We start from the raw sequence: 21,725 nt of genomic DNA, 5'->3' as shown, positions 1-21,725 counted from the left end.
TGTGTTCAAGATAAAAATTAACTGTTGGAGTTAATGGAAAGTTGTGTGTATGATAAATAAAAAGTTGAGTGTACTACGTGTTAATTAAGACTCTATTTAAAATAAAATTGTGTCTTTTTAGAAAAGAGTTATATCCTTTCATAAGTACTTCTTTGTTTTTAAATAAAATCATCCAGAGATTAACTTTTCATTTGACAATATAAAAAACCTAAAAATGATCAATAAACCATTGTGACCTTAGACTGGGCGCATTACAGTGAATTAGAATAGTATAATAATTATTTTTTCATTCTCAAACAGAATCAACTAGTTATTAGAGGTAATATAGTCTTTTACATATAATCCATTGGTCATTATTAAATTGACTCGGACAAATTAATCTTTTTTTATTATTTTAAATATAATAAAATGACTAAATTACCCTTTAAGTTGAAGCTTACGGGCTTTTTTGTATTTTTAACTTGTTTTTTTTTGTTATAATCAAGAGAGTGAAAGACAATTTGATATTTTAATAAATATTAAATATATTTTCTTAAAAAAAATGGCTCACGAGTATAGGAGATGTCATCGCCATTTAGATGGCGTATAAGATGTCGTCCAGTAGCCAAACAATGGCTTCTGATATGATATTTGAATCGTTTCGGCAACGCCTTCATTCCCAAGAGGTTTGTATGACCAACAGACATTCATTTGACACTAATAATTTTTTTTTCTTCTTTTCTCTCTCTTCTCTTTAATTTTAGTACATGACCCTCTAATTTTTCAAAGCAATCCTTCAATTTGTTTTTTAAATTTCATTTGTGTTATTTCGATTACTATTTTTTTGTTTGAAATAATTTATAAAATTAAATTTTGTTTATAGTTTCATCATTCTTTATTTTTTTTCATTTATAAGAATTAGTCCATATTCTTTTGATTGTTATCTATTTTATTAGAATAATTTTAAAAATTATTTTTTTACGATTTCATTATCCTTTGATTTTTTTTCTATAAGATTTTTTTCTCATTCTTTTGATTTTTTTAACCTGTAACATTTTTTAAATTGATATTTTTTTTTCTAGATTCATCCTTCATAATTGAATTAGTCGAGAATTAAACTTCTTGATTGAATCCATGACTAAGATTTCATGAGTTGTAAATTTAGAAAATTAACTCTAGTTTGGGAGATTTGCCCGAGTTTACTTGTTGTTTTTTCCTTCTTTTTAAGCTCGTGTTTTTCAATTTCATCATTTAACATTTATTTAATTGAAGATTGAACTCTGTTATTTTTTTTTTGCTTTCAATTGGATTTTTCACAAATTTTAGAAATGATTCAGATTATTTAGCCTTTTAACATTAAGTTTTTTTTTTTTTTAATGATTAAGCTTCATGTTTTTATTCAATTTGTTTTTTATGTGGTTACCTAGGTATCACAACGGATTCACATATTTTACATGATGACTCAGGGGGTTCAGTTTATTTTTTTAACCTTTTTTGGATTATTGTTTTCTTTAATTTTGTGCTTCAATATTTTATTTGACATAATTTGAGCTTTGGATATTTTTTTTTCATTTTGCTTCTATAGGGTTACCACATTCTCATTTAATTTGTTATTAGATAAAATCCTTCTACATTTTATTTTTAAAAAAATTGATTTTTTTTATTTTAATTTCATTATTTAACATTTGATTGATTTAGAATTGATTTTCATACTCTTTTTTTTTTCGTTTTCCTTTCTATGGGGTTAGCAGGTTAACCTGGTTTGACTCAAGTTTTTTTTTGCTGCTTTTATATTTATTTTTTTTAATTTTACCCTTCAATAATATTGAGTTATTTGATAATTGAATTTCATGATTTTATTTAATTTGGTTTCGATAGGGTCATCTTGGTGTCACAACCAAGTCGTGTATTCAGCGTGCTAACTCGAATGCGCTCGAGTCAGGTTTTTTTGACCTTTTTTTTGTTGTCAAATTTTTTTATTTTTATTTAATATTGTTGTAATTTTTTATTTGTACTATTAAATTACCCAAACTTATTAAACTCAATCTAGTTATTAATTCGAGTTCTAGATTTTATTTGTTTTTGCTTTTTTAAAAATTCTTGCATTGTTTTAGCATATTTTTTTATACCGTAAAGAAAGTTAAATAAACTCATGGTATAACAGAGATTATCTATTTAGAGACCGTTTGGAAACTCGGTCCAACCCACGTTTTAAAAAAATTTCAAAAAAACTTTTTTTTTTATAAAAATTATATTTTTCGATTGTTTTGATGTGTTGATCTAAAAAATAATTTTTAAAAATTAAAAAAGTCTCATTTTAATGTATTTGTAAGCAAAAAACACTTTGAACCGTAACCACAACTATAATCTCAAAGAATGTGGTTGAGAATGAAGTAGGTTTATGAAATTTATGCAATTTCACCTACATAAACTAGTTATATATATATATATATATATACACGTTTTCATGTTTTTTTTTATAGACTTCATGTACCAACCCGAATCTCTATCACATTCATATACCCACTCTTAGTAGATAACTAATCTAGAACGAATCAATGGCGCAACTATACTCATTTCCTCGCCAACCTATTACCAACAACATTATTTGCATCGCATCTTTGACAGTGACTTGTCACTTACAATTCACATGACCTTTTTGTGTCATATCATATCATTTTTAATATGTGTTTTTTTAATTTATTTTTTATATTAAAATAATATAAATATAAAAAAATAGTTTTAAATAAAAAATAAATTAAAATTTAGCTAATTTTTACTTAAACTACACTTCCAAATAATAACTATTCATGTATTTGCAATCGCGATACATGTATTGTTCTCTCTTACATGTTGTCAACCTCCTTAAAATAAAAACATGATTAATCATTTCATAGAACTCACATTCACTCGGTCAAGGACCGGAAACAATTAAAAAAAACAGTTGTTGAAAAAATGAAATTAATTAAGGATAATTTTTTTTTTCCATTTGCATGAGAGGCTTAGGTGTGTTGGTAATATGTTCCAAGTGTTTTTGTAAAATTATGTTTTTGTTGATTCTAATCTCTAATATTTTTATATTATAATCATCCAAAAAAAATATAAATATAATATTTTCAACCTCAAAATATGTTTCAAACATAGTGTTTGTTTAAGAGTCATAAGAATTATTTTTTAAAGTATTTTTTATTTAGAAATGCATTAAAATAATATATATTTTTAATTTTTTTTGATATAACACATCAAAAAAAATTAAAAAACATAAAAAAAAATTAATTTAAAACTATTTTTTTAAAATACAATTGAACCACAATACTCCTTTTAATATGAGATGTAGTGTGAAATCATTTACTTTTTTTAATTCTCATCCATATTTTGTAAGGTTCAACTCTTACGTATTTTAGATAAAATCCTAGGATCTCACTAACGATTTTATTTTTCTTCGGAACAAAATGAAATAAAAGATAATTAAATGACAAGACTTGAGTAAATAAAAAATAAAAATTACTGGTACAATTCGAGAGGTGAAAGGTCTTGGTCGCTTGGCCATCCTGAACAGATTCAGATGTGGTGTGGTATTTATATTCATTTTCAACTGCAAGTTCAAGTATGGCCAGGAATAGTGTTTGTTAGGCCCCCCCACCAGATCACTTGGACGGTGGATAGCTGCCCATTCTATACAGCCTCCACTCTCATCTTTTATTATTTACATTAGATTTATTAATTAATTAGCTCACCAGACATTATGGTTACTAAGAACTAATGGTACACTAATCGAGACACTCTCTCCCGTGGGAACAAGAGAGAAATTCACCAACTACGTACTCTTAGCTCAGACTTTCTGTTTTAAAATAAAAAAATATAATAATTTCAGGCACAATTTCATTGAATTTCAAGGCTTTCATGTCCCCATGTAACACCTTCCCTCATTTATACCACTTATAACACCTTGATTTTCTCTCCCATGTCCCTCTTCTCCATGTTCTTCCATCTTTCCTGAGACCACACGTCTTAATGTCCCTTTTCAAATCTTTTTTCTTTATCACCTTGAGTTTCTTTGGGTTTCAAGTTCATAAATTAAGTTTGGTTCGACCTTGTTCATTACGATAACTAATTTGAATGTTGTTGTGTATCATATTCAAGATCTAAACGAGCCAGTTGGTTTGCCATCTCTGCTTAGCGCATCCATTTCATGGATCTTGTAAGCAAAAGCTATGGCTCTCAATCTCTTCCACCAATGACAAGTCCTGGTGGCTCATCAATTTTTGGACCTCGTACTCATTCTTCAGATACAAGCTTCCCAATTATAGCCATTGCCATTATAGGAATTCTGGCCACGGCTTTCTTGCTAGTAAGCTATTACATCTTTGTCATCAAATGCTGTCTGAATTGGCACCGTATCGATCTTCTAAGGCGATTATCCCTATCAAGAAATGGAAATCACGAAGACCCTTTGATGGCCTACTCTCCTGCTGCAATAGTGTCGCGTGGACTTGACGAGTCAGTGATAAGGTCAATCCCAGTATTTAAGTTCAAGAAAGAAGGGAACAGTTTTAGTAACCTTGGCGAAAGAAACTTCTGCGAGTGTGCAGTTTGCTTGAACGAGTTTCAAGAAGCCGAGAGGCTAAGAAATTTACCAAATTGTAACCATGTTTTTCATATTGATTGCATTGATGTTTGGCTTCAAAGCAATGCTAATTGCCCACTCTGTAGAACAAGCATTTCGAGCACCACAAGATTCCCAATTGATTATGTTATTGCTCCAAGCTCTTCACCCCAAGATCCAAATCCTTACAGTGGAAGTCCCATGGGCGGAGATGAAGATTACGTTGTCATTGAGTTAAGTAATCACAGCTCTACAGATCAAACATTGCTTGCAGCACATGAAAGATTGAATTCAGGAGAGTTATCAGCACGTTCAGTTAGTCCTTCGCCGAAGACGATAGAGCAGAGAGTTGGTCACAAGAAATCAAGGAAGTTTAATAAGGTTACCAGCATGGGAGATGAATGCATTGATACTAGAGGCAAAGATGATCAATTCGGATTGATTCAACCCATCAGAAGGTCTTTTTCAATGGACTCGTCAGCAGATTGGCAGCTTTATTTATCTATTCAAGAGATAGTGCAGCAGAGCAGGCAACTAACCGAGGTCAGTCCGGTTGAAGGTTGTAGTGGTAGAGCAAGAAGAACTTTCTTTTCTTTTGGTCATGTTAGAGGATCCAGAAGCAATACAGTCTTACCTGTTTATTTGCAGTCGTAAAGTCAAAGTATTTTAGATTGATTATTTTCCTTGTAGTTTTTGGTTTTCATTTTAAAGATATAGGGATTTTAATTACATGTGTTAAAAGGCATAGGATTTGTGACATGAAAAAGTATTCAATTGAAATATCAAATTCTAATTTTATTTGATTTTTAGTGCCAGTGCCTTTGCCCAGTGTTTTTTGAAGGGCTCCAATAACAGCCATGACTAATAAGCATCATTGCTTAAACTACCTCTTTTTTTATGCTCGTTCTGTCTTTTCCTTTTTTAAATAATTTTTTTTTAAAAATTTTTTTTAATATATTTTTTAATTAAAAACACTTTAAAAATCAACCATAATCACAACATCAAACACCTCTTAAATATCAGACCGTAATTGACATTACAGCATCTGAGAATAACAATGGTAAAGCATGGGTTGTCTCAAGTAGAGGGAGAACTCTTTACAAATATTTAAAAGAGTAAAAAAAGCTACAAAAGTGAGGGAGAGGTGGGAGGTCCCCTTGCATTGAATTAGGAGTTAGCTAGGGAGGGTCCTCTTCGATCGAGAGAATCACAGAGGGCATCGATCATATTAGTTCTGGTGGATGGAAAAGTTTACAAAAGAACAAGAAAAGTAAACAAGAAGGATTATAGAATTGCAAATCAAGGTCCCCTTCCATTGATTTAGGAGGTAGAGAAGAGTCCTTTTCGATTGAGGTAATTATGACAATAGCCACCAACTTCTCGAGTCATTAATATTTCGAATATTGGTGAAGGGGGGAAGCTACGCTGTTTGGTCATTGTTCTTGTTGCTCCTCAACAACACTCACTTCCAACCTGTAGGAATCATCTGTTTATGTGCATGTCTCCAATAATGTTAAGCAAATGTAGAGGTGAATTTATATATATAAAAAAAATGTCGAGAGGTTGGTTGAATGAATATTTTGAATGCTCAAGCTTAAGGACACTAGCCTTCACCATAAACTCGCCTTCTCCATTTCTTGTTTTTTGAATGCGTATCCTACTTTTATCATATTCTTCCCAAATCATTTCTCCAAAATTACAATGTAGAATAATGCATCCTGCTAATGTATTTGATAATTTCTCGGAAGTAACAGAGAATCTTTCTGCACGATTAGCGTTAGTTTTCTCGAATTCAAACAGCTGGATTTTGAAGTTGTGCAGAAAATCTAAAGATACATAACATCGATGCTCTTCATTTCAAGATAAGAGACAACAATTTGATGCATTGTTTGAATAGGCTTAGGCTTTCGTTACAGGGAAAACTGTCATAATGCTGGGTTATTTCAGCCTAAGTATTCATACCAACTAGGGTTGGCAAGATCTTGAAACATAAGGATATGCAGGAAAGTCATATGGATTGTGAGAGCTTCCACTAGTCCATCCCCAAGTGACAAAGAAGTTGCAGCAACTTCAAGGTATCAGAAACATGATCCATGTCTCGCTAGTTGCAGAAATGTGCATCATATTCTAAAGCCAGGGCCATAGATTGGTCCCTGATTTCTCTGACAGTCTAACTACAAAACCCACATCTTCATTTCTTGTTTTTCTCTGGTTTTATTCTCAGCAGACACAATCACTGACTTGATAAATATTACAATAACATTGCTTCTCTTCTATCTGATGATATTATGGCCTTCGATTTTCCTGAGCCATGTGCTTCTATGTATGGGCAAAGATAGCATATCTTTGACACTCTTGAGGCACCCGTGGGATGTTGCGAAATCTAATGAATATGAAATTGCCATTGCAGTTTTATAGTAATTATTAAATTATTGACCCCCCGGGCGGATTATATTAAAATTTTTCTAACATATAAAAAAATATTTAGATATTATTAACGTGTTTTTTAATAAAAAAAAATTAAATCATGCAAAAATTAATTTGATGTGATCTGATTGACTTTACAGATCTAAAAACAACATGAACGACTAATAAAAACGTAATTTGACTAAAATAAATATTAAAATAAATATTTTTTAAAAAATATTGAGACAAGAACATATTAAATTGATCTAGGTCAATTCAGGATAACCTGTTAAATCTACGAACTGAATTATGAGATTGAAATAGCTTAAATCATAAAAAGTTAGAAGGGTTAATTGACCAAACACGTGATTCGGGTCATTAGACCATGATAAACTCGTAAAAAATAAACCAAAATAATTTATGAAGCCTAACCCAAAGTAAAAGGATGAAATTCAAAAAGAAATAATTAAAAAAAGGATAAAAATAGCCCGAGTCAACTGTTTAGCCTACTAAATTTGTGATCCGGGTTATGAGATTATAATAACTTTATAAAAAAAATTAATAAAACTTAATTCTCAATCAATCGTTGAATGATGTAATAAAAAAAATTAATTAAAATAATAAAAAAAATAAAATTAATCGAGTTAATTCATCAAATTTACAACTAAGATCATGATACTAAAATAAGTTGATAGAAGAAAATCAAATTAAATTATAAAATTTAATTCTTAATAAATCAGGTGTTTAATAATAAAAGTAAAAAGTAAAAATCTCTAAGGAGGGGAGAAGTGATTTCCCCTCCTCGTTGTTAATATTTTCGAACTATCTTTTATACATCATAATTAGGTTTTGCATTTTCCATTCGCCCAGAAGAAAGTTGTCTATATGATATAAGAAATTTATTAGAATTTTACTTCTCAACCTGATGTTATACTTTAATGGCTGAATATTTGACCAGAATCCCATTTCCCTTTCTGCTTTCACTTGCAGACTCGGCGGGGAGGAGGGGAAATGTCCACGAGAAAAAACCCAACCCGCCTGGACAGAGAGCCCAGTCTGGCTCAATTCTACGAACTAAAATTTATTCGGGCCACTTTCAATACAGGGATTGGCCTCCAGGGATAGATTTAGAGCCCCGCCCATAAATAAAGAAGGGCCCAAGTTCATAAATTATTTGTTTTATATATATCTAATCTCAAAATTAAAAAAAAAGAAATTAATTAGACTCTCGTATTTCAGAAATTATAAATTAGTCTTTATTTACTTTTATTTCACCAACATTTTTATATATATATAAATATAAATAAAAGATATCCTAATCTTTATTTAATTCCTAGGGTGATTTTTGATCTAAACTTTAACCAAAAAAAATAAAATTTATGGGAGTGATTATTTTTTAAAATAATTTTTACTTAAAAATATATTTAAATAATTTTATTTTATTTTATTTTTAATATTAATATATTAAAAAAATAATTAAAAAAAATATTTTGGTTAGACTAAAGGTATTTATGTAGCATGATTTTCTATCTAACTTATCAAAATATCGAAATTAATTTTATAATTTTCTTAAATCAAAAGGTTTAATTAATTAATTGCATTAAACTACAAGGACTAAGTTGCAACTCAGAAATTCTAAGAGTGCCACCTCTCACCATCCTATCCATTTCCGAAGGCTTAAGCCTGAGCTTATTGCCTGCATCTCAATCTGCAGGGCACATCGATCCCGGAGAGAGGACGGCGAAGAAAACACCCACCATGAAGATAATGGTAGCAATAAAGAGAGTCGTTGACTACGCCGTGAAGATCAGAGTCAAATCAGACAAGGTTAGAAAACAAAACCACCATGGCAATCACTATCATTAACCAGCAGTAAATTTAATTTAAGATAACTCAAAAACAAATTCCTTTTAATTTTGGAAATAGAGTGGAGTTGAGACCCAAAATGTGAAGATGTCGATGAACCCATTTTGCGAGATAGCTTTAGAGGAGGCGCTTCGAATCAAGCAGTCTGGATTGGCATCCGAGGTTGTCGCTGTAAGTATGGGCCCAACCCAGTGCGTTGATACGCTGCGGACAGGTCTTGCTATGGGGGCTGATAGAGGGATTCATGTGGAGTCCACAGCTGCTTTGTTTCCTCTTACCGTGGCTAAGCTTTTGAAGGCTCTAGTGGAGGTCGAGAAGCCTGGACTCATTATTTTGGGCAAACAGGTTGCTTCTTTTATCCGGGTTTTGAAATATTCTGATGGCTTTTCTGTTTTCTGGGCTCGTTTTTTGTTTTTCTTTTAACTAAGATTTTGTGTAGGCTATTGATGATGATTGCAACCAAACCGGTCAAATGGTGGCAGGGTTGCTAGGTTGGCCTCAGGGGACATTTGCTTCAAAGGTTAGTTAAATTGATGTCAACACAATCCAATTAAGATCCCTTAATGTAAGTAATTCTGTTTTTTTTTTTTAAGAACTAATAAGGTCCCATATGCAGTGTACATTGATGTTTCTAGTAATTGGACGTAGGAGGCAAGACTCTCAAAGCTCAAGAAACTTAGAATAGTGAATTTCTGCTAAGTGAGCTGGTTAGCATTAGAGTTTATGCTTTGGATGTAGGGGTTACTTGCTTACCTGTTAACAAAAAGTTTCCAGAATAGCGTGGTTCAGTATCTCTAAATATGATTAGTTGAGAGGAATTCCTTTCAGAGGTTTACATTTACATAGGTTTAACACAGGATGCATCTGTAGGTATATGAATGAGTAAAACAAGTCCAATAACAAGAGTCAAGCATGTATCTCTTAATTTGATTGACACAAGACGTTTAAGCAAATAGTGAAAGATCCAGCTAGGCATGTTATTCTTCAGAGGAAATGCTTCCGAGGAGGAAATGGTTGAGAAGGCATCACTCTAATTGCTGAGATAAGATTTTGAAGCATCTCATGTGACTTTATTCATTGGCACTGCAAATAGTGAAACAGTAAGTGAGGCATATCATAGTTCAGAGGCAATGCTTATGAGGAGAAAATGGTTGAGAAGGCACTGAGCTATAGAATTAAGACAAGATTTTGAAGCATACCTCTTTGACTTTATTAATTGGTATTCAGATTCGACAGTTAGTGTATTGATTGTTGAAACTTCTGACAACAGAAGTGTCATCTTAGATCTTATACAAAACCACTAACATGCAATCGGAGAAATTTGTGATACTTAGTAAATTATGTTGTTCACAGTCCTCCTACATTCTAAGAAATTAAGGATTCTAAACTTTCTGCAAGCCATTGGCAAGGTAGTTTGCTTGCTTGAAATAATGTCTTTGACAAGGTTTTTGAAGCATTAGTTGTCTTAATCTAAAAACACTTCTCACTTTATTTGTCCATTTCTATGTAGGATGCATAAATGCACCAAAATCTAAATTGCATCTTGCTAAATTAATTATGACTTTGGCTGTTGACTGCTATCTTTGTTCCATTCAGCTGTTAAATTTGTTTTCCTGTGAATTAAGATCACAGTTAAGAATTATTGCTGTGCAATGTATACAGATGGCCTCAGCCTTTTAAGTTAGGATTCAAGTCCTTTTGTGTGCTTCATTTTACTGGTGGAACCCTCGTTCTGTTCTGTATCATTTTCATATTGTTCTACGCGAACTTGCGTGGATTTGAAGAGAAAAAAATCATTTGAATTTCTGTGCATTCAAGCAGCTTCTTGACATTTTTTTTTTCCTGTTCTCTTCATAAGGCTTCATATGTCTTGAGCCGCCTGTTGAGGCCTAGGTGGTAGAAGGGTGGGGTCGAATAGGTCATAAATATGGATTTTGTATTCCAAAGCCGAGGGGCTTACATATTTTGTTATTATTGCTTGTCGTTGGTTAATTTTGTACATTCAATCTTCTGTACCTATTCTGGTACTCTCTCGCATCATTTTTCATATGACTTACTGCTGTTATCTGGCAGGTCTTGCTCGACACGGAGAAGCAGGTAGCTACTGTAGAAAGAGAAGTGGATGGTGGTCTTGAGACTTTATGCTTAGACCTACCTGCAGTGATTACGTGAGTTCATATTCATTCAATCGTTTTCACTTGTTCACGTGATTGAGTTTGTATTTACTCATGAAGGTCTTATCGAGATAGTTTAGTGGTTGCTGAAGCAGGGGGGAAATTGACCTAAAAAACCAATGATACTACTTCCTAGTTAACCTAACTACAAAAATACTAAATAATTCTCATAAACTACTACACAAGACTAAGAGGGCCAAAATTTTCACATCTTATATTTAGTAGCATCAAGCAGTTTGCTGCTCTTGAATTTGTCAGCTTTAACCCCTTTTTCGGCGTAAGAACTTGGTTTGTAACTTGAATGCTTGTCCAAGCTGATATTAATGATGCCATTTATCTTTGCAGAGCCCGCTCGAATCAATTTTTGTGTCGGAGTTGGGATTTTTTTTAATTTTTTTTTGCATGGCGGTAATGGGCTGTGTGTTTTATCTGAATATCTTATCGGTGATGAGAGGGTTTGGGATTCAACTGTTGTTTGTTCCATTCATGCAGCACTGATTTGAGACTGAACCAACCAAGGTACGCGACACTGCCCAACATTATGAAAGCAAAATCAAAGGTCATCAAGAAGTACACTCCACAAGAATTGAACGTGGAGGTTAAATCTGATATAGAGGTTGTTGAAGTCACGGAACCTCCAAAGAGAAAAGCAGGGGTTATTATTTCTTCTGTAGATGAGTTGATTGATAAGCTTCGAAACGAGGCTCATGTCATTTAACATTGTACACAAAAATTATACATTTCTCCCACTTCAATAAATTCGAGCTTGGTGGGGCAACTGGTCTTCATTTCCTTTTCTCCTTTCCTTTTGGACTTCACACCAAGTGAGCATGTATTATGCACAAATCAGCCCCTTTCCAGTTTTTCATGGCCAGCTTGAAGAATTAATTCTGGCAGTCCTACAGGATGAGTTTCCATCCATGTATCGTTCCTTTGAGCATCATGGATGGGCGGATTGATTAGCTAAGCACGGCATTCTCACTACTAGCTAACCTTCTCTATTTTCAAGGAGTGGAAAATAAGTAGTGCTAATCTGTAAATAATAGGGTAGGGGGGCATTAAAGGGATATGGTTGGAGAAAAACATGTGTATAGAAATGCTGTGGAATTTAAAAAAAATATTAAATTGATAATTTTAAAATATTAAAATAAAAAATATAATTTAATTAAAAAATATTTTAAAAATTTTAAACAAGAATATAATAGGATATTTGGTATTATAGTATATGTTATTTTTCAAAAACCAAATATTTGGTATTATAGTAAACACATTAAAATTATTAAAAAATATTAAAACATATAAATTTAATATTTTTTATATCAAATATATTTTTAAAATACAACCAAATACAAGTCTAAACCATAATGACAAACGACCATTTAAAAGGACGCGGCGGCGTGCAGACCCATTATGAGTGATGATACCTTCCACGCGGTACAAATCTACTGGACGTTCACTAACCATAAGTCCCTGATCATCGAGATTCTTTAAATCCTAGCAGACTAGTACCAATTTTTTTAAGAAGTCATAATTTCCCTCGCCTGCATTTTTTTTATCGTTAAACACAAAAATAAATAAAGAAAAAGGGTGATGGAAACAATAGATGAGATTGAGGGAGACGAAAGTTACTTGGATCTTCTGGGTATATTATTGGGCCCCGACAATTCTCTCACCAACAGGTATTTTTCATCCATCTTTTTTTTAATTATTTCATTTTTTTATTTTGTCAATTTCAAGTTTCTATGCAAAGCTTTTTTTATCACAAAATTTTATGAGGGTGCATTAGGGTTTGCATTTTTCTTTTAGGAAAAAAATAATAATTGGGGGTTTTATAATATGAATAAATCTGCTAGGGATTTTGCCAGTGCTGAAAAAAGTTTGTAATTTCTGTAGTTAAAGGTGTGAAATTGTATAGAAAGGAGATGTGTAATAGCTGCTGGATTCTGATGTTTTATTATGGTATTTGCAGCGGTTATGGTGGTGTTGTGGATAATGATTTTTTATCCAGTGTTCTTGTCACACAAGAAAGAGAATGTTCGCGGAAGAGGTATTGATTTGCTTGCGTGTTCTTAAATTTGAAGTTCCACTCATACTCGGAATTGAAATTGAATGCAATGCTTTTGAATAGGTCATGGAGCATCTTTCTGTTGTTTTTGCTGATTTATGTATAACATATTCATCTTGAATAAAGTTATACAAATGTGTGCTACTTCTAATGCGTGTCTTAGAGGAATTATTTCAGCTAGAGAAGTTTGGCTGATGAAATGAACACCGCACATTTTGGCATTTCATTCTTCTTTTGGGACTGCTGAATTGATTAGGTTGAAACTCAATTTTGTTGAGGGAGTACCTTAAACTATCTCAACAATAGGATTAGTCTGCACTCATGTCTTTGAAAATGAACACCGCTCACTTGACATTTCTGTTTTCTTTTGGGACTGCTGAATTGATTAGGTTGAAACTCAATTACATTGAGGGAGTGCCTTAAACTATCTCGACAATAGGAATAACCTGCTCTCATGTCTTTGATGATCCCCTTTTTTAAAAATTTGATATGCTTTCTAACTTATTTATCCACTGCAAAAATCTCTAAAAAATTGGCTTCTAACTGAATCAGTCATTGAGAAATGTAAGAAATAAAATTCTTGGAAATTTTGGCATTTGTTTACTTGTGCTTGTATCAATCTGTGGTTGCTCAAAATTCTTCTTCTTAACCTTGTGGAGCCTGTAGTTCTAGTGGTTGAAGTACAATCATCTAGCTGTATTACTTATTTTCCTCCTTGTGATATTCTTTTTTTGTCTAAAGCACTATAATATTAGTCAATGTAGATATGTTACTTCATTTCTCACATCACTTTTGTTTGTTGATCTAAAATGTTGCGATAATAAAAATCTGAAGGTATATGACACTGTGCTTTAGGATTGGGTGTTCTTAATTTAACCAACAGATTAATACATGTGTCTTCCATTTTCTTGTTTGGTATTTTTCTACTTTTGTAGGAACGAGATGTTCTTTTCATGTTATCCTGTTTCTGTCAATGATATATAGGGGACGCAGTGATTCATGTAGCAGAGCAGGGACCAAAGCTTGCCGCGAGAAGTTGCGGAGGGATAGATTGAATGACAGGCATGCATCTTGTTCAATCAGATATATCAGTTTAAGCTACTACATTAGAAAATGCAACTCGCATCCGAAAGAGCATACTATTGAAATGTTTTCAATTTGATGAATTGGATACTACTGATGTACTGCTGTTGTCAGAGCTTTCAGAACAAATTTTCTCCTTTTTGTAGAATGGAGATAACAGTAAGTAATATTTTGAAGAACAGATTTTCCTCATGATTGCAGGTTTCAAGATTTGAGCTCTATTTTGGAACCTGGAAGACAAGCCAAAACTGACAAACCAGCCATCCTAGATGATGCTATTAGAGTTTTGAACCAGCTTAAAGCTGAGGCTCAGGAGCTCAAAGAAACTAATGAAAAGCTTCTAGAAGAAATCAAAAGTCTGAAGGTAGTCACTTTCAACACACATTTAACTACAACAACTATTATTCCTTCTGCAGTTTCTGCATTGAATGGGAGTATGATCCCTTTATTTGAATATAATATGATAGTTCAGAAACCTGAAGAATCTGACACTATTGGATTATCTATTCCTAGTATTGTTTGCAGAATTTTCTTTTGATTCTTTTAAGTCTTAGTAATTGAAATGTATTTATTTCCAAATTCCATATTCTCTGGGAGTGGCAGCCCTATGAGTAAGTTAGTTATATCATGATCTACTGAGGATTATGAAATATTGGCAGAATTCAGTTAGTACTATACTTTCTTCTTATTAGAAGCTGCTAATGTTTTATGTAGTTTCTCCTTTTAAATTGCTGGCTTTGCATTGTAAACTCTGAAGGGGTAGTCGGCTGAAATGTCTCTTTCTATTCATCACCTGCTGAAAGTAGTCCATTGGAAACTGGAGTCTAGTCATTCTGCTATGAAATTTCCTTTATGGTCGACAATCTAGCTGCTTCATTTTTGTAATAATAAAGGACATGGTTGCCAAAAGAGGCACACGCTAGATATAGTTGCTAATTCTTAATACCTTGTCTGTATATTCTTGGTTTTTGAGTTGAATTTATATTTAAGGTGAATGATGCATTTGAATCTTCTTCGCTTCACACCTGAAATTTATTCCTATAGATCTTCTGAGAATGGCTTTCTAATTTTCCCCTGCAACAGGCTGAAAAGACTGAACTCCGTGAAGAGAAACTGACGCTCAAGGCAGATAAAGAAAAGATGGAGCAACAATCGAGAGCTGTGGCTGTTCCACCTCCTAGGTTCATGCCAACCTATCCAGCAGCCTATCATGCTGCAGCAAACAAGATGCCAGTCTTTCCCAGTTATGGTCTGATGCCAATGTGGCGATATTTACCTCCAGCTGCTTGTGATACATCGCGTGATCATGAGCTCAGGCCACCTGCTGCATAATTCTTTTTTGCTCTTCAATATCCTGACAACTTTCAGATGCTATATGTTGTCGCACATGTAAATATAACTTGCTATGCATTATACCTTATTTTGATAATTCAAATTATTGGCAAGTGTATTTGCTGGAGATTGTTAGGAAGGTAGTTAGATTGCAAGTATTTTCTCGAGTAAATCATTTTATCTCCACCGTGTAATTGTATGTTAGCATTTTGATTTTCCCAGGAGCTATTAATTATCTTTCCTACGGTTTGCCAATCTTGGTAATGCTCCTGCCACAGAAGCTTGAGATATACTCAACATTTTTTTTTTAGCACCGACCTTTTTATTAATGAACCGGTATTTAAGAGCTTCCTGCTGAGGAGCTCGTCTTTGCACACTGATTTATTTTATGGTTCGGAACTTTTGTAGACGAATTTGGGAATATTCTGTTGTCATGCCCGCAAGCATAAGGAACTCAATGTGGTGTGATCTTGACCCTTTATACCCATTTTTATTCAAGTTGATTTTTTGTCCACTAAGGGGGAGAGAAGATGCACATTTTAACATGGGAACATTATTAATATTACAATCAGATCCTCTGTTATATCTGAAGGAGAGGTCGATAATGAGTACGTAACTGGAAATTCTTTCTTCTTTTTTTCAATTTGCATTTCATTTAAATACAAGGAAACATGTCTAAAATTTCCGTGTGGACTCAATTTTTACCTGGCATGTTCTTACACTTGAGCATTTCTCTTTATGCCACAACACTCTGGAATTTGAAAGGGGCTATGCATAACAAAGGTCCTTGTGTCAGATAATCAATTTGGAGCTTAAGGTCCGCCTGGTGATACTTTACTTTCAGTTGAAGTAACTACCTGTATCGTAAGTTCCTTTTGCTCATCGTAAGCCAACCGGGATTGTTCTTCTTCTTTACTGTGAACTTGTTGATCTTCTTCTTTGCCCCACAATAGCAAATACAAGCCGATGATGACAATAACAGCGCCCAGTATGCTGTACAAGCCACATAAACATCTAGGTCATCTTTCCAGTCACTTAATATGATTCAGTTCATTTAAATCTTTTATTAAGAATTGAAACTTCATAACTGCGTGCTGGTTAGGTTTATGGGAAATAATATACTTCATTTCAGGAATTCGTCAGACATGACACAAAAATAAATACCCCAAATGGATTATAGTATCAGTTTGAGTTTTATATGTAAAGGGATGTAACTTTCAAGTAAATTACCTGCCCAAGTAAAGTTTTTCACCTAGAACAAAGTATGCCAGAATTGCCACTAAGATTGTAGAGAGGGGATTGAACATGGTCACAAAGACTGGTCCTTTTTCTTCCGTGCACCACAGTTGAAAGAAGATTATTAAACCAGAGACTACTATTCCCTGCCGTATATGATCCACAATAAGAATACTGTCAGGAATATTCTAACATAAGCACGTAACTACTGTTGACCAACTCTGATGCACATGGCACTTACACCATAGACAATTGACCAGAAGTCGATGTCAAATCCGATTGTCCAAGCAGCTCTCTTATGTTGTACAATCGCTGTGAAGACGGCTGATTGAGCAGCCCCCACAAAGCTCATCCATGTAGTCAGTGAAAGTTGTGCAGGATACCTTTTCAAAGTAAAAGCCTGCGTTTTAAAGGAAAATTAGCTACTCATTCAGGATAAAACACCCCATATCCGTCAAGAGGAAATTATATGTTTCTTTTCTGACTTATAATTACTTAGTGAACTGCAGTTTGAGTTTGCGTCAGACCTGCATAATATACCAAATGGACCATGTTATGCAGCTTGCAACAGTAAGAATTGAACCCTTTAACCAGCTCTCATGGTTATTTCCAGTCGTTCCTTGAATATGGATTAGAGGATGCCATAGGTGTTTCATGATAGGACCTCTATATAATGTCATGGTCGTTACACCAGCCAAGGAAACCAGAGTCCCAAGAACTTTTGCTATCCCACGAGGATTTCGAAGATCAAGAACCTCCAACCTGCTTAAAGTTCACTAATATTTAGAATAACTCACTATATATAGTACTAGCTGGATTTCTTAGGAAGAGTAACTGTTCAGGTACTTTCAGCTTTCTAAATTATAATTATTACTGCTACTTACCTGAGTACAACTGCAATTACGAATGTCAAAGAAGCGATGGTGTTGACCATTGACGCAACGAAAGTTGGAGAGGTGTATCTCATACTTACAAAATACATGTTCAGAGTTAAACCCACCCTGCAATCATCAAAAGTCACTTTGCTCAAGTTTCTATAATTCTTCTTCTTTGTTTTAATTTTTTTTTAACTTCCTTCATTTGTTATACAGATGCTTATATAAGTCTTACATGTATGTCTGTTCTTACCCCAGGAGAGAGAGAATGAATATCTCTACGAAAAGAGCTATCGTCAACTTCGGCCTTTGTTTTCTGCAGGAGAGACAGATTAGTATTCATGCACGCGAAACGTTCATACAAGTCAATCATAACTATCAACATTTAAATTAAGTACCTTTCAAGGAAATAGGCAAAAGGAAACATCACCACACCGGATATAATGTGTCGGTAAGTTATGTACACATTAGGATTCATTCCATGGTTGAAGGATGCTTCAGTGATAAAGTATAGGAAAGTATAGCCAATCTGTGCAAGAACCATCAGAATATGTGGCTTGAACCTTGTGCAGAAGCCCGCATTATTGCTTGCAGTCGATGCCATTGGCTTTCTTTCCGAGCCCTCCTCTTCCTCTTCTTCTTCTTCACAAGCTGAAGTCTGAAAGAACACATTACACGTAGATATAGAAGATAATGGGAGTGTTTGTTTTAATTTGATTCTTGTCGCATGTTGCTGTTAGTATCATGTTCTTGATTAAATATGCTCTCTGGTGTACTGGTGATTCCCTGATTTCATGTTTTGGATTTGGAAGATAAAGAAGGAATATTCTCTTGCATGGTTGCTCATTTCAGAGATTAGTTACACGGAACTCATTGATTTGTATGTCATGTACTTTGGTTGGTTAAATGTCATTTCAGTTGCTTATTGAAATTAATAAAACATCCTGAGGAGTCTTCTGTTAGCTTTTGTAATGGTAATTAACCTAATCCCAGAGAACATTTTTTAAGTCCTTTACAGAATTTATGCTTTTCCTTCCCCTTTCTTTTTCGTTTTATTCTTTATGTATAGCATATTGCATTGATCCGGATATACAATTACATTTACAGGAACTTTATTTTGTCAGTAAACAAAATTATATAGCAAGACAAATATTATAAACTTCATGTTGATTAACACTTAAAATTATTTGCAAACCTCCCTTTTTATTTTCTATATGAACTGGACTTGTTAATCAATAAACTAATCTTATAGCAAGACACTTTGCATCCAAACTTTACAACCCGAACAAATTAAACACAAAAAGCTTTGCATGATATTGGTTCTAATTATCTTTCTATGAGTGGTACAATAAAAAAACCGTCTCTGCCCCTAGTAAGTAAAATCTTTATGAGAAGAGGATAAAAAGATGTAGCATTTCTTATTCCTTTCGCTCTTAAAATTAAGCAAAATATTGGTCACTGGTCGGATATTAATTTATACTAATTGGGAAATCATTCATGTTTTTATACCAAATTAGAAGGGTTGAGCCATAGAATGATTCTGCATGCAATGGGAAAAAAAGGACGTTGTGGAATGTTAGAACAAAGTGAAAGCTTTAATTTGGTTCTTGATAGCATTTGTAATATTCTTGTTTGCTCACGCCTTTTTTCTTTCTTGCCTACTATATGCCATCAACTAAAATTCTGCTTACGATTACCTGGTGCATAAATACCAGCAATTGCTCATTGATATTTACCTATATTCCATATTAGTTAGAAGTAGAGGATCTAAGCAATTTATAAATCCAATATACCACCACCTCTTAAGATACCTAATTGCCTACTTTTCTTAAGAGACGCATTTTCAAGACAAGATCCATGCATCTTAGGGCTATGAGTACAAACGTTGAACAATAATCCGTGAAGGGCCAGTCATATAAAGGATTTGAGCTAACATCATAATCGGCATCGTCTGTGAAAACATGGGTTATGTGCTCTCAGCTTTCGAAACCTATTTGACTATGGGGTTTTCATTGGTTAGGAGTCCAAGGCCTAGATGGCATATAAGTTCTAAGTATCATCTCTAGAGGCTTATTTTAAAAACAAAAGCTTTAGACATGTACGTGTAACCATACTTTTTAACAAGCTTGTCATATATAATATATTAATTTGAAATAACATCATCACTTATCACTACCATTTTCTTGTGTTAAAATCCCGAGGATGTCAACAATTTTCTTGGTCTCAGCCATAAATACTTTTATTTTATTTTCCCCCGGTCTCTTTGATAGATATTAGTCAGTACCCTCGCAGTTGGGTTACATGAAAACAAAATCTTTAGTTACTGTAAGTGAAATTTTTATATCAAGTTTATTTTTGTATTTTAAAAGTATTTTTTAAAAAATATATATTTTTTATTTTTTATTTTAAATAATATTTTTTAATGTTTTAAGATTATTTTTATGTATTAATATCAAAATAATTTTTTAATAAATAAATAAATAAAATATTATGTTAATATTTGTTTAAACAAAAAATTATTTCTACACTCACAAATACCTTCCGAACCGCTTAATTTCTCGAAACTTGGCCATAGATGGATTTGGGGCTTTATGCTATCTGGACCGGACTCATAAACACTCTTACATATCGGACGGGATGCCCCCCTAGCTATGTAGCTCCCGAACGCATCCTCGGAGGCCATATTCTACGCCTCTCTAAGAAACATGCATGTCTCTTTCTCTCTACAATCAGTTATGACTCCTTCAGCTTCTTCTTCTTCTTCTTTTCTATATGCTTCTTTAATATTAAAATCAATAGAATTCATGATCTTCTGGTTTTTTTTTTCATTTCAATTTAATTAGAATTTTCTTTTCTTTCTAACAAAAGAAAATACTGTCCAACTATCAATTTAATACTTAGGCTCCCTTGGAAAAAAGGTTCGAATCCAGCCATTAACTGTACTTACAGTACACTATTGCAGGGTGTGAGGGTAGAGGATGATGCTCCTTGTAGACGATCAACAGCTATAATCTTGGATGTAAAATCTACAAAAAAGCAACAATAACATCAGAAAGACATCGTAAAAGTTGCAAAAAAGGCGAAAAACTAGAAATTAGCATACCTTGAAAAGAATCAAGACTACTATTACCTTGGATTGAGTTGAAAAGAGGAGTGAAAAACTAGACAAGAAGACTGTACATTTATATAGGAAAATAGTTGGTGCCAAAAGCAACAAGGAGCAAAGTGGTGGTGCTGGTTGCTGTGTGTCATCTATGGATGGCCATCATGTGCCAAAAAGCTGAAATGTTGTGGTCGTCACTGTTTCTCATATTTCAAGATACATTTGTTTGATTTGCATCATCTCTAGTCTTGTTAATTTTTGTATTTTAAAAATATTTTTGAAAAAATTTAAATTTTATTTATTTCTTTGTTCAAATTAATATTTTTTTGGTATTTTTAGATCATTTTAATACACTAATATCAAAAATATTTTTTTAAAAAAATATTATTTTGATATATTTTTAAATAAAAAATATTTTAAAATACAACCCAACAAAAAAAACAAACAGACTCCTGATATATTTCTCACTGAGATTTGATTTGCTCCTGGTGAGGTATACTTGTAACTGAAAACAGTTCCATCAATTCCGAAAAGTCGGAGAGCCTTTCTTCTTTCTTCTTCCATCGACAGCTCATCTCGGAGAAAGAGGGCCATCAAAACCGTGTGATGGTAAAATATTGGAGAAAGGCAAGCAACTGGCATAGTTTCTTGCTAGTCATGCACAATAAGCACGTGTCAACGTAACTAATTTGGGAAAAAAAAAATTCTTAGGTCTTGTTTGGTTATTTAAATAAATAAATGTTAATGGGTAATATTGACATATTCCCGGTGCTTAGTTTTTACGTACTTATCAGACCATCTTTAAACTATAAATATTTACCAAATATATATTTTTTATAAAAAAATAAATTTTTGGTATCATAAAAGAAATATTACACCCTTCAACTTTTTTTCTCTCTCACACTCTTAGCGCTCTATTGCTTAATGTTTACACCCTTAATGTTTAATCGTATCTTTTTATTTTTATTTTTTTGGTTAAATCCCAAACAAATTAAGACAA

General features: G+C 33.1%; 4 protein-coding genes across 11 annotated transcripts; 3 read left to right on the top strand and 1 right to left on the bottom strand.

Annotated features, from left to right (window-relative positions):
- The first annotated feature begins 3,739 nt into the window (after nucleotides 1-3,739).
- LOC18101600 (RING-H2 finger protein ATL16) lies at nucleotides 3,740-5,400 on the top strand. Its single transcript, XM_024606219.2, has one exon. It carries the CDS (start codon nucleotides 4,172-4,174, stop codon nucleotides 5,237-5,239), a length of 1,068 nt encoding a protein of 355 aa, XP_024461987.2. The 5' UTR covers nucleotides 3,740-4,171; the 3' UTR covers nucleotides 5,240-5,400.
- Nucleotides 5,401-8,621: 3,221 nt separating this feature from the next.
- Nucleotides 8,622-11,819, top strand: LOC18101599 (electron transfer flavoprotein subunit beta, mitochondrial). Its single transcript, XM_006379829.3, has 5 exons — nucleotides 8,622-8,818; nucleotides 8,918-9,202; nucleotides 9,297-9,377; nucleotides 10,931-11,025; nucleotides 11,524-11,819. The coding sequence occupies exons 1-5, from the start codon at nucleotides 8,750-8,752 to the stop codon at nucleotides 11,747-11,749; spliced, it is 756 nt and encodes a 251-aa protein (XP_006379891.1). The 5' UTR covers nucleotides 8,622-8,749; the 3' UTR covers nucleotides 11,750-11,819.
- A 638-nt stretch (nucleotides 11,820-12,457) lies between these two features.
- On the top strand, nucleotides 12,458-15,766 carry LOC18101598 (transcription factor bHLH104). 2 transcript variants are annotated; one of them, XM_024607926.2, is made up of 5 exons: nucleotides 12,458-12,710; nucleotides 13,001-13,078; nucleotides 14,032-14,158; nucleotides 14,381-14,543; nucleotides 15,263-15,766. In XM_024607926.2, the coding sequence occupies exons 1-5, from the start codon at nucleotides 12,635-12,637 to the stop codon at nucleotides 15,509-15,511; spliced, it is 693 nt and encodes a 230-aa protein (XP_024463694.1). In that variant the 5' UTR covers nucleotides 12,458-12,634; the 3' UTR covers nucleotides 15,512-15,766. The 2 variants fall into 2 exon arrangements, with proteins under 2 accessions (XP_024463694.1, XP_006379889.1); XM_006379827.2 differs by having other exon boundaries at nucleotides 12,464-12,710; nucleotides 14,081-14,158.
- Nucleotides 15,767-16,046: 280 nt separating this feature from the next.
- On the bottom strand, nucleotides 16,047-20,894 carry LOC18101597 (WAT1-related protein At5g07050). 7 transcript variants are annotated; one of them, XM_024607919.2, is made up of 10 exons: nucleotides 20,753-20,894; nucleotides 20,570-20,648; nucleotides 18,021-18,280; nucleotides 17,876-17,938; nucleotides 17,632-17,748; nucleotides 17,275-17,509; nucleotides 16,989-17,147; nucleotides 16,742-16,893; nucleotides 16,369-16,504; nucleotides 16,047-16,279 (listed from the first exon to the last, which is right to left on the bottom strand). In XM_024607919.2, the coding sequence occupies exons 3-10, from the start codon at nucleotides 18,224-18,226 to the stop codon at nucleotides 16,187-16,189; spliced, it is 1,161 nt and encodes a 386-aa protein (XP_024463687.2). In that variant the 5' UTR covers nucleotides 18,227-18,280; nucleotides 20,570-20,648; nucleotides 20,753-20,894; the 3' UTR covers nucleotides 16,047-16,186. The 7 variants fall into 7 exon arrangements, with proteins under 7 accessions (XP_024463687.2, XP_006379888.3, XP_024463689.2 ...); XM_006379826.3 differs by having other exon boundaries at nucleotides 18,021-18,273; XM_024607921.2 differs by having other exon boundaries at nucleotides 20,803-20,822.
- Between the last annotated feature and the right edge of the window lie 831 nt (nucleotides 20,895-21,725).

Source organism: Populus trichocarpa, chromosome 8 (genome assembly GCF_000002775.5).
Source record: "Populus trichocarpa isolate Nisqually-1 chromosome 8, P.trichocarpa_v4.1, whole genome shotgun sequence".
In the NCBI taxonomy this organism is placed as follows: Eukaryota; Viridiplantae; Streptophyta; class Magnoliopsida; order Malpighiales; family Salicaceae; genus Populus; species Populus trichocarpa.
The sequence above is the reverse complement of the archived record's forward strand: the minus strand, read 5'-3'. Positions and strand labels throughout refer to the sequence as shown.

Coding starts and splice junctions, on each gene's coding strand:
- LOC18101600 (XM_024606219.2), top strand. CDS start 4,172: ATGGATCTTGTAAGCAAAAGCTATGGCTCTCAATCTCTTCCACCAATG.
- LOC18101598 (XM_024607926.2), top strand. CDS start 12,635: ATGAGATTGAGGGAGACGAAAGTTACTTGGATCTTCTGGGTATATTAT. Junction 13,079..14,031: donor AGAGAATGTTCGCGGAAGAG/GTATTGATTTGC, acceptor CTACTTTTGTAG/GAACGAGATGTTCTTTTCAT. Junction 14,544..15,262: donor AAGAAATCAAAAGTCTGAAG/GTAGTCACTTTC, acceptor CCCCTGCAACAG/GCTGAAAAGACTGAACTCCG.
- LOC18101599 (XM_006379829.3), top strand. CDS start 8,750: ATGAAGATAATGGTAGCAATAAAGAGAGTCGTTGACTACGCCGTGAAG. Junction 8,819..8,917: donor TCAGAGTCAAATCAGACAAG/GTTAGAAAACAA, acceptor TTTTGGAAATAG/AGTGGAGTTGAGACCCAAAA. Junction 11,026..11,523: donor GACCTACCTGCAGTGATTAC/GTGAGTTCATAT, acceptor CCATTCATGCAG/CACTGATTTGAGACTGAACC.
- LOC18101597 (XM_024607919.2), bottom strand. CDS start 18,226: ATGGCATCGACTGCAAGCAATAATGCGGGCTTCTGCACAAGGTTCAAG. Junction 17,939..18,020: donor TTTGCCTATTTCCTTGAAAG/GTACTTAATTTA, acceptor TCTCTCCTGCAG/AAAACAAAGGCCGAAGTTGA. Junction 17,510..17,631: donor GTAATTGCAGTTGTACTCAG/GTAAGTAGCAGT, acceptor AACTTTAAGCAG/GTTGGAGGTTCTTGATCTTC.